This window comes from Myxine glutinosa, chromosome 1 (assembly GCF_964187855.1).
Source record: "Myxine glutinosa chromosome 1, kmMyxGlut1.1, whole genome shotgun sequence".
NCBI lineage: Eukaryota > Metazoa > Chordata > Myxini > Myxiniformes > Myxinidae > Myxine > Myxine glutinosa.
In genome coordinates this window covers 410,801,700-410,814,597 of record NC_136261.1, presented here as the reverse complement: position 1 = coordinate 410,814,597, position 12,898 = coordinate 410,801,700, and the positions used below count along the sequence as shown (strand labels likewise).

Here is a 12,898-nt window from a genome sequence, read left to right as displayed (position 1 = left end):
TTACTTTTCAAGATGACTTAGAACCAAAACTTCATTGGAATTATGTTGAAATTATTCAAGATTTTGTTAATGTGACCTTTAATAGAAACAAAAACCACATTTGACATTTCGAAGCAAATAAATTGATCCTTGAAAGTGATGCAAACTGATATCGAACTCAATTCACAGACAGTACTGTGTTAAACTTCTGTACGTTTTCCAGAAGTATCTCTTTATTTTGCACATTAGCCAAAAAAATTTTCAACAAAAACAAAAGCTAAATTATGACTGGGATTACAGACAGTAAAATTACAGTTCAGTACTTCGTGTAACCCCCACGAGCATTCAGGAGAGCACGTACACGTCGAGGCATGCTGTTCACGAAATTTGCCAAGGTTTGGACAGGAATCGCTTGCCATGCAGTGACAATAGCCTGCTGCAATTCACGCACAGAGGTCGGCTGCTGGTCCAAGTGGTCGATTTGACGCGTTCATTCTGCCCACAAGTTCTCCATCGGATTCATATCCGGGGACATGGCAGGCCACTCCATATGCTCGACACCACGGTCAGCAAGAAAGTGTTGGATCATGCGAGCACGATGAGGCCGTGCATTGTCATATTGGAAGACAAAGTTTCCTCGAAAGGCTGCACGAGCAAATGGAAGCAATGTTTCTTCCAGAATGACCCTGTACTTGAACTGGTTCAGGTTTCCATTCAGAACAACCAGGTCAGTTTTGCCCCCTGCATGAAAAGCAACCCAAACGGTCACCCCCACCACCTCCAGCTTGGACTCTTGGCACTATACAATCTTCGTTGTGGGCTTCATGCACTTGTCTATGCACTCGGACGCGGCCATCTTGACGATAGACCAGAAATCTAGACTCGTCACTGAAGGTCACATGATTCCAGTGTCCTGGCTGCCATTGACGGTGCTCTCTGACCCACTGCAATTGGCGCTGGCTGTGTTGTCTGGTCAGGAGTGGCTTTCACAGGGGATGCCTGGCACGATAGCCTGCTTGAACCGGTCGTTGGTTGACTAGCCTTCTGGATACAGGCACATTTGTCAGTTGCTGCCACTCAGCCCTAAGCCGATTAGCTGACTTGGTAAGGCCATTGCAGACTAACCTGTGCAGCTGGCGATCATCTCTCCTTGTGGTTCTGCGTGGACGTCCTGGCCTCGGTAATGGAGTAGGGACACCCCTCTGAGCATTTCGTTTCAGGATCTTTGACACCTGACCTTGAGTGATGCCATACTGCCGAGCAATAGCACGCTGTTTCATGCCAGAATTTTCGTAAAGCCACCACTCCATGACAAACAGCATTGTCAAGTTGACGGACCGTCTCCAGAGGAAGCGGCAATAACTTTTGTAGACGTGCAGCAGTTGTTTTCCACTAATACAGAACGCAACAACCCTTATATACCCGATTGTGAAGCCAATCGTCAAATGTACCTGTCCGTACATTTTGTCACGCCACCTGTGATATAATCCTGTTATTGACTTCTTGCTGTGAAAGACAATCAGTGACATGGTTCTTTCAACAAAGACATCACCGAAGGTTAAAAGAAACTCACCAGATTGATATACTGAGTTCAGAAAGTAAACCTAAGTCAAGAAGAAAAAAAATCCATATTAAATGCCAAGTCTGTATATATATATATATATATATATATATATATATATATATATATATATATATATATATATATATATATATATATATATATATATATATATATATATATATATATAAATATGTGTGTGTGTGTGTGTGTGTACAGACTTGGCATTTAATATGGAATTTTTTATTTTTTTTGACGGGTTTACTTTCTGAACTCGGTATATCAATCTGGTGAGTTTCTTTTACGCTTCGGTGATTTCTTTGTTAAAAGAACCATGTCACTGATTGTCTGTCACAGCAAGAAGTCAATAACAGGATTATATCACAGGTGGCGTGACAAAATGTACGGACAGGTACATTTGACGATTGGCTTCCCAATCGGGTATATAAGGGTTGTTGCTTTCTGTATTAGTGGAAAACAACTGCTGCACGTCTACAAAAGTTATTGCCGCTTCTTCTGGAGATGGTCCGTCAAGTCGACAATGCTGTTTGTCATTTAGTGGTGGCTTTACGAAATTCCGGCATGAAACAGCGTGCTATTGCTCGGCAGTATGGCATCACTCAAGGTCAGGTGTCAAATATCCTGAAACGAAATGCTCAGAGGGGTGTCCCTACTCCAATACCGAGGTCAGGACGTCCACGCAGAACCACAAGGAGGGATGATCGCCAGCTGCACCGGTTAGTCGCAATGGCCGTACCAAGTCAGCTAATCGGCTTAGGGCTGAGTAGCAGCAACTGACAAATGTGCCTGTATCCAGAAGGCTAGTCAACCAACGACTGGTTCAAGCAGGCTATCGTGCCAGGCGTCCCCTGAGAAAGCCACATCTGACCAGACAACACCGCCAGCGCCGATTGCAGTGGGCCAGAGAGCACCGTCAATGGCAGCCAGGACACTTGAATCAAGTGATCTTCAGTGACAAGTCTAGATTTCTGGTCTATCGTCAATATGACCGCGTCCGAGTGCGCAGACAATTGCATGAAGCCTACAACAAAGATTGTATAGTGCCAAGAGTCCAAGCTGGAGGTGGTGGGGTGACTGTTTGGGCTGCTTTTCATGCAGGGGGCAAAACTGACCTGGTTGTTCTGAATGGAAACCTGAACCAGTTCAAGCACAGGGCCATTCTGGAAGAAACATTGCTTCCATTTGTTCGTGCAGCCTTTCGAGGAAACTTTGTCTTCCAAGATGACAATGCACGGCCTCATCGTGCTCGCATGATCCAACACTTTCTTGCTGACCGTGGTGTAGAGCATATGGAGTGGCCTGCCATGTCCCCGGATATGAATCTGTTAGAGAACTTGTGGGCAGAATTAACGCGTCAAATCGACAACTTGGACCAGCAGCCTGCCTCTGTGCGTGAATTGCAGCAGGCTATTGTAACTGCATGGCAAGCGATTCCTGTCCAAGCCTTGGCAAATCTCGTGAACAGCATGCCTCAACGTGTACGTGCTCTCCTGAATGCTCGTGGGGGTTACACGAAGTACTGAACTGTAATTTTACTGTCCGTAATCCCAGTCGTAATTTAACTTTTGTTTTTGTTTAAAAATTTTTTGGCTAATGTGCAAAATAAAGAGATACTTCTGGAAAACGCACAGAAGTTTAACACAGGACTGTCCATGAATTGAGTTCGATATCAGTTTACATCACTTTCAAGGATCAATTTCTTTGCTTCGAAATGTCAAATGTGGTTTTTGTTTCTTTTAAAGGTCACATTAACAAAATCTAGAATAATTTCAACATAATTCCAATGAACTTGTGGTTCTAAGTCATCTTGAAAAGTAAGTCCACCCCCACAAAAAAATATATTCCATATTAAATGCCAAGTCTGTGTGTGTGTATATATATATATATATGTATATATATATATATATATATATATATATATATATATATATATATATATACACAGTGGAATGCACAAGTACGAGTCCAGTAGGAAATGTATCGAGACGTGATAAGAAAATAAATTGTTATGAAATCAATTTTGGACTTTCAAAGGATTTCCATGAACTCTTAATGATATAACAGCACTTATTATATCATAGGAACTAGAACGGTACTCTTCGATGTCGCGACGTTGACCGATATGTCTCCGTCCACATTATTACTTCATCATCATACTTGTGCCAAGTTTGATTTAAATCCATTCAGCTGTTCTCAAGTATCACATTTTACCTGATATGACCTCTGACCTTTGATGCGAAAATGCTTTTAGGCCAGCATCAAGGCCTGCCTTTTTTGCAATGAAAAAAGTTTTAAAAATCAAACATTTGAACAGCCTTGGACGTGCACCTTGACCCCATGGCCAAGGCACAGCGTCTATCAAGGCTGTCCCGATAACATTACACATGCACCTCAACCCAAAGGCTGAAGCACATGGTCATTCAAACACATGCATCCTGACCCCGAAGGGCCACAATGCATGGTCATACCATTGGACCACTCCTCTCAATAGGAGTGAGACCCCTTGATCCACTGACAGGGAAATTACTCCTGTCAGGTAACCAACATCAGGTAACCAAAATCTAACTTGTTCATCTTTGCATCATAATATATACTTACTAAGTTTGGTCAAACCCCCTAATACAGGTTGAACCCCATAACTTGACTGGGAAGCAAGGCACAGATTGATCTCACCCCAGCAATTGCTGCACGACCTGTTAGCAACAAGTGTCGCCTGCCACGCTGACACATTGTCTCCGCCCTGCTCAGCAACAGCTAGGAGGTTTGCAGTCAGGAACATTACATTTAATTAAAGAAGCACACTGACCCTATGACATGACACTGACGTCATGTGCATAAATTACACCAACACATCACCTCCAAACTAGGAGGCATCCGTGTGGTACTCAAGTCTTTGCAGACTGAGATTAAAGCGCTATGGTCACAAATAGACAAAGGCAGAGATGTCGATCTAGATTTCGCCCTCATTATGGACTCATCAGGACAACATACTGTTACGGATTCGTCACTTCCGTTGGGGTGGTTTGCATCCACTGTAAATATTTCTTATTCCATGTATTAATTATTGTTGTCATTTAAAGGGAATAGATATTTCTATTTTCAAAAGTTAATGTCAAAAGAAACAGGAAACCGGATCGGGAACCGGAAGATGAAGAAGAAGAGAGAGAAAAAGGGGCGGAGCGAGTGAAGTCAGACAAGAAGCGAGTTGTTTCAAGGTCCGGGGCAAACGTTGTCGAACGAAAGTCACGAGTGAACTTTCGGGGTTCCTGGGAAAGGAATGCCTGCGACAGAGTTGTTGTCGCTGTGACTGATCCACCTGCATGTCAGGTTTGGCGTGGGATTCCGAGGAATCACCGTCGTGTCGTTTCGACCTGAGTACGGGCAGTCGGCCATTTTGACTCGCGCGTCGAGCAAACTTTCCTTGCTTCGCGTCAGCCGTTTTCACCATTCAGACGTCTATCTGGGATGTGTGTGTAACGCAGATTTTGAAGGCAAACTTGAGGTTCACCGAATTGGAGCTGTAAAACAATCGTACCAGAGGGTGTGATTTCCCAGTCGCCTTGAGTGCGCCTTTTCGCCACCGTGGCAGATGACTATGCCTTGACACACAGGATGGGGTTCCACAAACCTAACTTCTCGCCTAGAGTTCGCCAGGGGAGTTATGGTAAATCAGGTGTGGAGAACAATGATTCATGGAGGCGACCTCGAGATGACTATGAGTACAAATCTGATACCACGACTTTTAGGGATCAGAAGACTACAGTTCCAAGACAGACTTATCTTCCAGGGGGCTCGAGGCAGACCACGAGTTTTTCCTCCAGGCCTACTTGCGCTTTTTGCAAGAAACCTGGGCATTTGATGTCCCAATGTTATGCCCTGGAAAGGAAAAATCAGGAGCGGAGTCAGATTAGTACAACTCCGAATGCATTGGCAAATGCGAGAAATCGTCGTTGGAGGAAAGTGCCTTGTGCCTTGTTCCCATGCCAAAGTTATGGCATCACAGAATGACCTTGCTCAAGAGGGTTACAAACCTTTTATTTCAGAGGCGTTGGTGTCACTGGATGGAGACTTGACTAACCAGAGACCTGTTAGGGTATTGAGGGACACAGGAGCACATCAATCTTTGATGCTGGAAGGCATTTTGCCATTGTCAGAGAAGACGGCAACTGGTGTGAGTGTTCTTTTACAGGGGGCTGGTGGCTGTGTTAAAGCTCCACTTCATGTCATCCATTTAAAGTCTGATTTGGTGTCAGGACCGGTCACCGTAGGTTTACACGCCACTCTTCCTGTGGAGGGAGTATCTTTTGTTATCGGGAATGATTTGGCCGGTGGTCAAGTTTCTGGTAACCCGATGTTTGTTGACAAGCCTAGTATGGAAAATAACACCGCACAGTTAGAGCAGGAGATCCCAAGTATCTTTCCATCCTGTACCGCGACTCGTGCTATGGGTAGGAAGCGCTCTGAAGAGAGGAGGAAGGTACTGACGTCACGCTTTGCACAGGCACGTCTTGTCAGGTACCCAAAAACTAAGTGTTAGCACACACAAGTCATGGATGGGGGCAATGTTGGCAAGCTCTTTGTAGGTGGACTGAACTTCAAAACAAGGGAAGTTGTTCTGGACTCTGTCTTCAGCCAATATGGACCACTCTTGGAAGTGCGGCTGATAAAACACAGGCAGACGCAAAAGTCAAGAGGGTTTGGCTTTGTCACGTTTGAAAACACCAAGGATGCCAAAGATGCCAAAGATGCAGAAAAGGACTTGAATGGCAAGGATTTGGATGGTCGGACCTTAATAGTAGAGAAGGCAGGCCATGGGCGTCGAGGCGGCTACAGAGGAGGAAAACGTAGTGGTAGTTTTGGTGGTGGCTGCAGTCGAGATTACTATGGAGGCTCCCAGAGTTACGGCAGCTCCCGCAGGGATAATTATCAGGGTAGTGGCCGAGAAGGAGACCGCTATTCCCGTGACTACAGTAACAAGCGCTCCAACCGTGATTATTATGAAAGTTAGGAAGAGTTTGAAGCACTGAATGCTGCGGAGCAGCCGAGCCCAGATTCCTACACGGATTAACCATGAACTCCACGTTCCTAAAGGCGTCCATGTAGTGAATACTTCCAGGCCTCACCACCCAACCACCATGAAACCTGGCTCTCAGCTCGGCCTCCCTAAAAAAGTGCTATAGACTTGCTTGACTTTGGATTTTTGAGCACAACCCCTTAACCTTCATTCCAAAAAATGTTTTTGCCTGCAAAGAACGTTTTCACTATGTTCAAACTTTTTATTGAGGGGGGGAGGTGTTACGGATTCGTCACTTCCGTTGGGGTGGTTTGCATCCACTGTAAATATTTCTGATTCCATGTATTATTATTGTTGTCATTTAAAGGGAATAGATATTTCTATTTTCAAAAGTTAAAAGTTAATGTTAAAAGAAACAGGAAACCGGATTGGGAACCGGAAGACGAAGAAGAAGAGAGAGAAAAAAGGGGCGGAGCGAGTGAAGTCGGACAAGAAGCGAGTTGTTTCAAGGTCCGGTTCGAACGTTGTCGAACGAAAGTCGCTGGTGAACTTTCGGGGTTCCTGGGAAAAGAATTCCTGCGACAGAGTTGTTGTTGCTGTGACTGATCCACCTGCGTGTCAGGTTTGGTGTGGGATTCCGAGGAATCATCGTCGTGTTGTTTCGACCCGAGTATGGGCCATCGGCCATTTTGACTCGCGCGCTTCGCACGTCGAGCAAACTTTCCTTGCTTCGCGTCAGCCGTTTTCACCATTCAGATGTCTATCTGGGATGTGTGTGTGTAACGCGGATTTTGAAGGCAAACCTGAGGTTCGCCGATTTGGGGCTGTAAAACAATCATACCAGAGGGTGTGATTTCCCAGTCGCCTTGAGTGCGCCTTTTCGCAGCTTCTGGCCGCGTGACCCTTTTCGCCGCTTTGGCCGCGTGCGCCTTTGTGCAGTTTTGGCGGCGTGACTGGGCCTGTCACCTGAACGGGATTCGGGTTTCGATTCAACATCGTTCTGACGATCGCTGGAGGGGATCAACTCTGAGCTCGAAGACGGGAATATAGAGACATTGGGGAATGTTCTTTTTCACTCACTTGGAGCACAGTGAGTTACTTTATACTAGCTGATGGTACCATCATAAGATATACATTGATTGTACTTTTGATTGCTATTATTGTTGTACTGTTATTCTTGTGTGATTTTTAATACAATATTTGTTTGTTGGTAACAATTGGTGTGGTTTCACCATTGATTTTTGACACAGAATAACACATTTTTCTGCCGTGACTCCTCTCGGGGCTCGGAGGTACACCGTGACCAGGGGGTCGGGGAAGAGCACGTAACAATACTGCAAATTGTTTATTTGTGACCAACCTAAGCCCCTAATAAACACAGGTTGGACCCCCTAACCTGACTAGGAACCAAAGAAGCACACTGACCCTATGCTTCCTAGTCAATTGATGCTTCCTAGTCAAGGCTGATTACAAAATTACAGTTTCCAGATCAATAATTCTAGTCCTACTTGGGCACACAGACCCTTCCCACCCACAATGCAACACAGCCCCCCCCCCCCCCCCCCCACTGGACCTTTGGCTCCTGCCAAAGCCACACAAAGTATCCAGGCCTTGGCACTCAAATATTCATTCAAACTGTGTAAAGGCGTATTGTTGGCAAGTTCGATGCTTGTACAAAATGATATGAGCAAAGAGATCAAGTTTGCATGTGATGCTTCGGCCTATGGGGTAGGAGCTATCATTACCTCCGCCACCAAAGGGGGATGGAGGTTATGTTTTCACCCCTGTCTGTCCGTTTATCCGTTTGTTTTTTTGTGAACAAGATATCTAAAAAAATTGTGGACGGATATGAAAATTATTAAATTTTTAAGTGATTCTTCACCATTGGGAGATGGGGCCAGAAATGATACATAGCAGGATATATCAAAAAGTTATGGATGGATTTGGATGAAACTTGGTGGACTGGTTGGGTGTCTGACAAGGACGATTCGATTCGATTTTGGTGAAGATTTGAATATGGATTCGGACATAAGATTTATTTAAATTTTCTAAGTGATTCTTCACCATTGGGAGACTTGGACAAAAACGATACTTAGCAAGAAATCTCAAAAAGTTATGGATGGATTTGGATGAAACTTGTTGGACAGGTTGTGTGTGTGAAAAGGAAGAATCGATTCAATTTTGGTGAAGATCCGGATCCGGATCCAGCTAGTATCATTTTTAAGTGATTCTTCACCAGTGAATGATTTTTTTTTTTTTTTTTTTCTTCACCAGTGAATGATATGGCCAACCAGGTGGAGGTATGCTCTCTACCGAGTGCCGTTCTAGTTTCCATGTGTTTTTGATAATGGAGAGGAGAAGCCAATTGTAACAAGTGATTGACTGATAACAAGCTGGATGAAATGAAGCTTCTCTAACTAATTCTGACATTGCTCTATATTTTCTTCCTGAACAGGGAAAGCTCAAGATGATTTGAAGGAGGAATTGTTGAAAAACTTCAGGACTATCAAAGACTACAACGCCTTGCCAGGAGAATGTACGAGACTTGATGATCGGTTTGTGGAACCCATAATTGTGAAGAGAAAACCAGGAATTGAGGCCGAATCCCCAGATCCTGAGATGATGAAACCATGCAGAGAGTACAATCTCAAGAAGATAAATGAAGATCGGGTCCCCATGGAAGACTTGTTTGAACAAAATGAGTCTTCGGTGCAGCACGTGACCAAGGTGGTGATGTTTGGTAGTCCTGGAATAGGAAAAAGCACGCTCTGTAAAAAGCTAGTTGTTGATTGGGCAGAAGAGGCTGAAAAGATGAAAAACAAGTTTGATTTTGTGATTCTTTTGAAATGTAGGAACTTGAACCACATATCAACTGAAACCACTCTGAAGAAGATTCTCCTGAATGAGTATCCCTCCCTGCAGGAGGTTGTTGATTATTTGATGGAAAATGCTTCCCGGGTCCTCCTGGTTCTTGATGCTCTGGATGAGATGAAATATCCTCTAGATTTTGACAACGTTTGTAAATCTCCACAAGAAGCAAACAAGATCGGGTCCATCATCGCAGGACTTCTACAGGGCACTCTTCTTCGTCATGGAACTCTACTGGTGACCACAAGACTCGTGGGTCTACAATGGCTCTACCATGTAGATTGTGATCCCAAATCTACTTGCACGGTTGAGATTGTGGGATTCTCTCATGAGAAAACCAAGGAATTTTTTGAGAAGTTCTACAGAAACGAGGATAAAGCAAAGCAGGTTCTTCAGCATGTGTCAGGAAATGAGGTTTTATCATCTCTTTGCTTTAATCCAGTTTTCTGCTGGATCACTGCTACTTGTATCGGCAGGTACTTTGATTCCCATGAAGGGAGCACACGTGACCCTTTACCCAAAACAATGACTGAACTTTTTTCTCTTTACCTTCACTTGCACTTGGAGCACCATGGAGGGAAATCCATCACCAGCTCTCCAGATTCACTTCTTCGTCTCTGCCGTTTGGCATTTCATGGAGTGAAGGAAAGAAAAATCTTGTTCAGTGAAGAAGATTTGAAGAGTGAAGGAATCACAAACATCCCTCCAGCATTTCTCTCTGAGGTTTTCCTGAAGACGGAAGTTGAAAGTGTTTGTCATTATGAATTCTTCCACCTGACTGTGCAGGAGTTTTTTGCAGCTCTCTACTTCCTCTTGCCTGAATGTGAAAAGTCTGTGGATGAAGTGTTTGTGAAGACCACAGACAAAGATGATACTCGCTTTAAGGTTGTTCAGCAGTTCCTCTCCGGTTTGTTTGCTGATAAACCGAGACGTACCCTTGGGAAACATTTCAAATTATCAACAAAACCAAAAGATAAAATCCATTCCTGGCTCGAAGAACACAAACACAAAGACTTGAATTGTTTCCACTGCGTGTTCGAGCTCCAGGGTGTGGAATTTACCAAAGCCATGATGGAGGATGTGGAGTTTGAAGATCTCACAGAGAACATGACCTCTCCTTTGGACTGCACCGTGGTGGTTTACGCTCTTCAAACAGCAAACAAACCCATGGATTCATGGAATGTCAAACTCGGCCCCATGGATCGCATACAAAGGATGAAGATTCTAGCTCCAGCCTTCCCTCTGTGTGAAAGTCTCCGGTGAGTATTTTTCTGTTTCCCGCAAGCTGCACCATATCACATTCTTCATGAGTTTTCACTCTTTAAAACGTGCACTTCAAGTAATAACAATGGACGTTTGAAGCAGGAGGAGGCCATGCCACCCATTGTCTGTATTACACCAACACCAGTTTAAATATACTAGGGCATGCCCGTACTATATATATATCTAAAATTATATCCCCCCCCTCTATTTACATGAAATGGTTTGGTCCAAAGCGAACGGCTTGCGAGTACGGTGACAATCCCCCCCCCCCCCCCCCTCTATTTACATGAAATGGTTTGGTCCAAAGCGAACGGCTTGGGAGTACGGTGACAATCCCCCCCCCCCCCCCCTCTATTTACATGAAATGGTTTGGTCCAAAGCGAACGGCTTGCGGAGTTTGGTAAAGAAATCGCCATAGCGTGCACAAACGCGCAGGAAAGCAAAAGAATCGCAAATTAGTTTTAATTAGTTTTAAAACATAGTTTAACGCCAACATAGTTTGCCAACGTGAAATAAATGAATACGCTCTCAAATGTGCCGTCCGAGGCAGAGTCTGTTCGCCACGTTCGGCACACGTGATAGCTCGCTGCTCTCTGATTGGTTGAATCGTTTTTTGGACATAGCTCGGTAACTACTTGTCCGATTAATATGAAACCTTGAAAAGGCACATCCTCAGGTCCCCAGCAATATACCTGGCAAGTTTAAAGTATATCGGACCCGTGGTTGTCGAGAAACAGCGGTCACAGACATACAGAGATTACTGGAATTATAGATAGATGGTTGCAGGGGCCGGGAGGGTTCCAAATTTATCCCACTCCTTAACAACAATTTGTTGCGGGAGGGTCAAGTTCAAAGTGCACGGATCACTGAAGACGGCAATCGAACCCTCACTTCCACACACCTTATTCAATTGTGTGCCGAGTGGTTTTGCACGGTGTGGAAAGCGGCGTTAACCCACGAGATTTATGGACCTGAGTCTAGCCAAATTCGGTCTCGAATGATGCTAGGCCAATTGGTGGAAGGACGTACCGAACAGGTTGGAAAGAAATCAAATGTACAGCCTTTTATTCAGAAGGCACAGAGAAACAGAGACGAAGATACACCTTAACAATGCTTACCTATCATAATAAACCCCACTGGCGCCTTCACTCTCTGACACACACACTCAGAGAATAACACTGGTTAAAAGGGCGTACCGATGTACGTGCTGGGATTCCTCACAATTGGCCACGGGGTCTGGTGTGCGCGGCTCGCAGTTCGATGACGTCGGGTCCGCAGGACGAACCGCCGCCTCGAAGTTGGCACGGACGAACTCAGCACAGGTAGATGAACTTCAGCGCAGGTGAGTCGTGTAGAAATTGCCAACGCTTGCGGGTCAGCCAGATGGCGCAAAAGATCGGCGCAGACGCGATGGGTGTCTGGCGTCGAACAAAGGCCAAACACGTGTCGTGGAAGAAACGAAAAGGCAAGCGAGGTCTCGTCGGGGGCGTGGCGAAAAGGGCAAGAGCTCAGGTGTGTCCTCCGTGAAGTCCCGGAAGCAAGAGAATCATGTCGTCCACGAGGCAAAGAGAGAACAGAGCAGGAGGTCATCGACGTGGCGAAACCCCAGGCAAAAGAGAATGAAATTGCGATCCGCGTGGGCTTTTACCAGATCCGCCCACGCCCCTCAAAATGTTCCACAGCCTCCCATTGGCTGAGGCTTGTCGCATCATGTCGACGGGTTCCCGGCTCGCCATTCGTCATGTTGGCCATGCTTTTGGCCACGCCTTTCTGCACATCTGGTGTTATGGCTTCTCCCAGCGACACGAAGGCTTGACATCCTGCCTAACTTCAACGCATATTGGTTTTGATTACTACACAATGGGAAAGGGCTAATCTGTACATTCAATAGAAAATAACTGACTAAAGCAGGCTACATGTTATCGTGCAATTGACTATAGGGGGTTTGCCTTTATGGCACAACCACAACACTACCCCCTTCTTTCACCAAGACTCGACCCGAGTCGTCCACATGGAGCGGCTGGGGTGAGCTGGCATTCTTTTAAACATTACTTTTAGTGAGACACGTAGATGTGATTTCCCTAACATTTTTTACTCTAATTCCAGTATGTGCAACATTTAAAAAAAATTTTTAAAACATTTAAATGTACATTTTTAAACTAAATATGTCCCTCCTAATGCATTGAGAAACT

General features: G+C 44.9%; 1 protein-coding gene across 1 annotated transcript in view; it reads left to right on the top strand.

The window, feature by feature from the left end:
- LOC137417630 (NACHT, LRR and PYD domains-containing protein 12) overlaps positions 1-12,898 on the top strand; it is a 130,352-nt gene that overhangs the window by 18,887 nt on the left and 98,567 nt on the right. The window contains exon 6 of the mRNA XM_068103541.2: positions 9,031-10,702. Within this exon, the coding sequence (XP_067959642.2) occupies positions 9,031-10,702 (1,672 nt within the window). The remainder of the gene's footprint in view (positions 1-9,030; positions 10,703-12,898) is intronic.